Consider the following 1,786-nt stretch of genomic DNA (forward strand, 5'->3'; position numbering starts at 1 on the left):
TCCGTGCTTGTCCAGGCTGCAGCCTAGGCCTTTGGTTTTTGAAAGACAGGGTCTTACAGTTTAGCTTAGGCGAGTTTCAAACTCTCCATCTTCCTGCCCCGATTTCCCTACTTCCCTCACAGAGTTTCAGCTCACTTTAAAAATCAGCCAATGAGGAGGCAGCACCCTTGTGATAGTCTGTGCAGCCTAATGTAACACTCTTCCGAGCTGAGNCTACCTTCCTGCACTGACTTTTAAGATCTGTGTGAATATNACGCTCAATGGCGTCTACTGCAGGAGAAACCAGAGCCATCACATGCTGAGNTGTGACTCGTCTTGAGATTGCTTAAAGAGACAAGTATTTGGTTCTTGAAGTAACAGTGCAGACATTACCTCCTCTTTAAAAAGGCTATTTGCTGGATAAGCTTGGAATAGGATTATTGAATACCATTTGGTTGCTTTCACACATTCTGTTTCTTGAAATGCTTCGTACAGACTCACGTGCATTGCCACTGTAAGAGTAGGAGGTTTCATGTTCGAGGTAGCAGACCTACAGACACTGCATGTGCCATTCAGGATGTGACTAGCCCCAGTCTGAGTCAGACAATGGAGTCCCAGTGTGGATGAACAAATGAGGCAGGACACACACTGGGAGAGATTAATTCCTCATATATGGCATGGCAGAATGGGGTGCATGCCTATCATCCTACAGCATTAACAAAGTAGGAATGGAGGCAGCTTTGTTCCAGAACTGAAGTACACAGCCTCTCCCATTGGATGGGCCACATTTAAGCCTTGGCTGTTACACCAGCCAGTGTGATCTAAAGCAATCTGCATAGCAGCAGTCAGGGTTAATATTTTGATATATAAAACAATGATAAAATCTATGCTGTGGTTGTCGTGGTTTGAATAAGAATNAACCCCATCGGCTCATCTATTTGAATGTCATAGGAGCAGCATTATTTGAGAAGGATCAGGAGGTGTGGCCTTGTTGAGTGTGGCCTTTTTGGAAGAAGTGTGTCACTGAGATGCTCAAAAAGTCATGTCAGCCCCACCGCCACACACATACACCTAAGGATCAGAATATAGCTCTTAGCACTATGNCTACCTACCTACCTACAGCCATGCTTCCTGCTGGGATGATAATGGACTAAGCCTCTGAAACTGTAAGCTAGGGACAATTAAATGCTTTCTTTTATAAGAGTTGCCTTGGTCATGGTGTCTCTTCATAGCAATAGCACAATGACTAAGACAATAGAAGTAGTAGTAACTGAAAAATGTATAGGTTTATTAATTGTATTAATAGAATCATAAAACCCATCCTATTACTCTGGGGATATTATATATGCTGTTAAAAATAGTTCTCAGCTTAGTGAGACCCTATCTTAAAATGTAGAAAGAAAGCTGGGGTTAACTCAAAGGCAGAACACTTGCCTAACATGTATAATTCTATAGGCCCCATGTCCACTTCTGTGAAAGCAGCAACAACAACAAACACAACAGACAAACACAAACCCAGATCTTAGAGATGGCCTATTCCACCATATTTACTTGCAGAATGGTAGACGATGTCACGATGGCTGGATTTAAGGCGATCCAAGAATACAATCTTACTCAGCTTGCTAACCTTGCATCTCAAGGAAGTTGTGCAAGAATTCAGTGACTCTTCAACTTAACTTCCCATGAAAGGACTCCTTAATTCTACCTTAACTAGTGTAACTCAATTGACTGAAGCAAATAGATTTATATGGACACTATCTAAAATAAAGTAGTACTGCCAAATATTTCCTTTCCTTTTCTTTTTTTT

At 41.7% G+C, this 1,786-nt stretch overlaps 1 protein-coding gene across 1 annotated transcript in view; it reads right to left on the minus strand.

The window, feature by feature from the left end:
• Positions 1 to 1,786, minus strand: part of Adamts9 (ADAM metallopeptidase with thrombospondin type 1 motif 9) — a 170,842-nt gene that overhangs the window by 105,963 nt on the left and 63,093 nt on the right. Inside the window, exon 16 of the mRNA XM_029478238.1 lies at positions 218 to 324. Within this exon, the coding sequence (XP_029334098.1) occupies positions 218 to 324 (107 nt within the window). The remainder of the gene's footprint in view (positions 1 to 217; positions 325 to 1,786) is intronic.

The sequence above is a fragment of the Mus caroli genome, chromosome 6 (genome assembly GCF_900094665.2).
Source record: "Mus caroli chromosome 6, CAROLI_EIJ_v1.1, whole genome shotgun sequence".
Classification (NCBI taxonomy): Eukaryota; Metazoa; Chordata; class Mammalia; order Rodentia; family Muridae; genus Mus; species Mus caroli.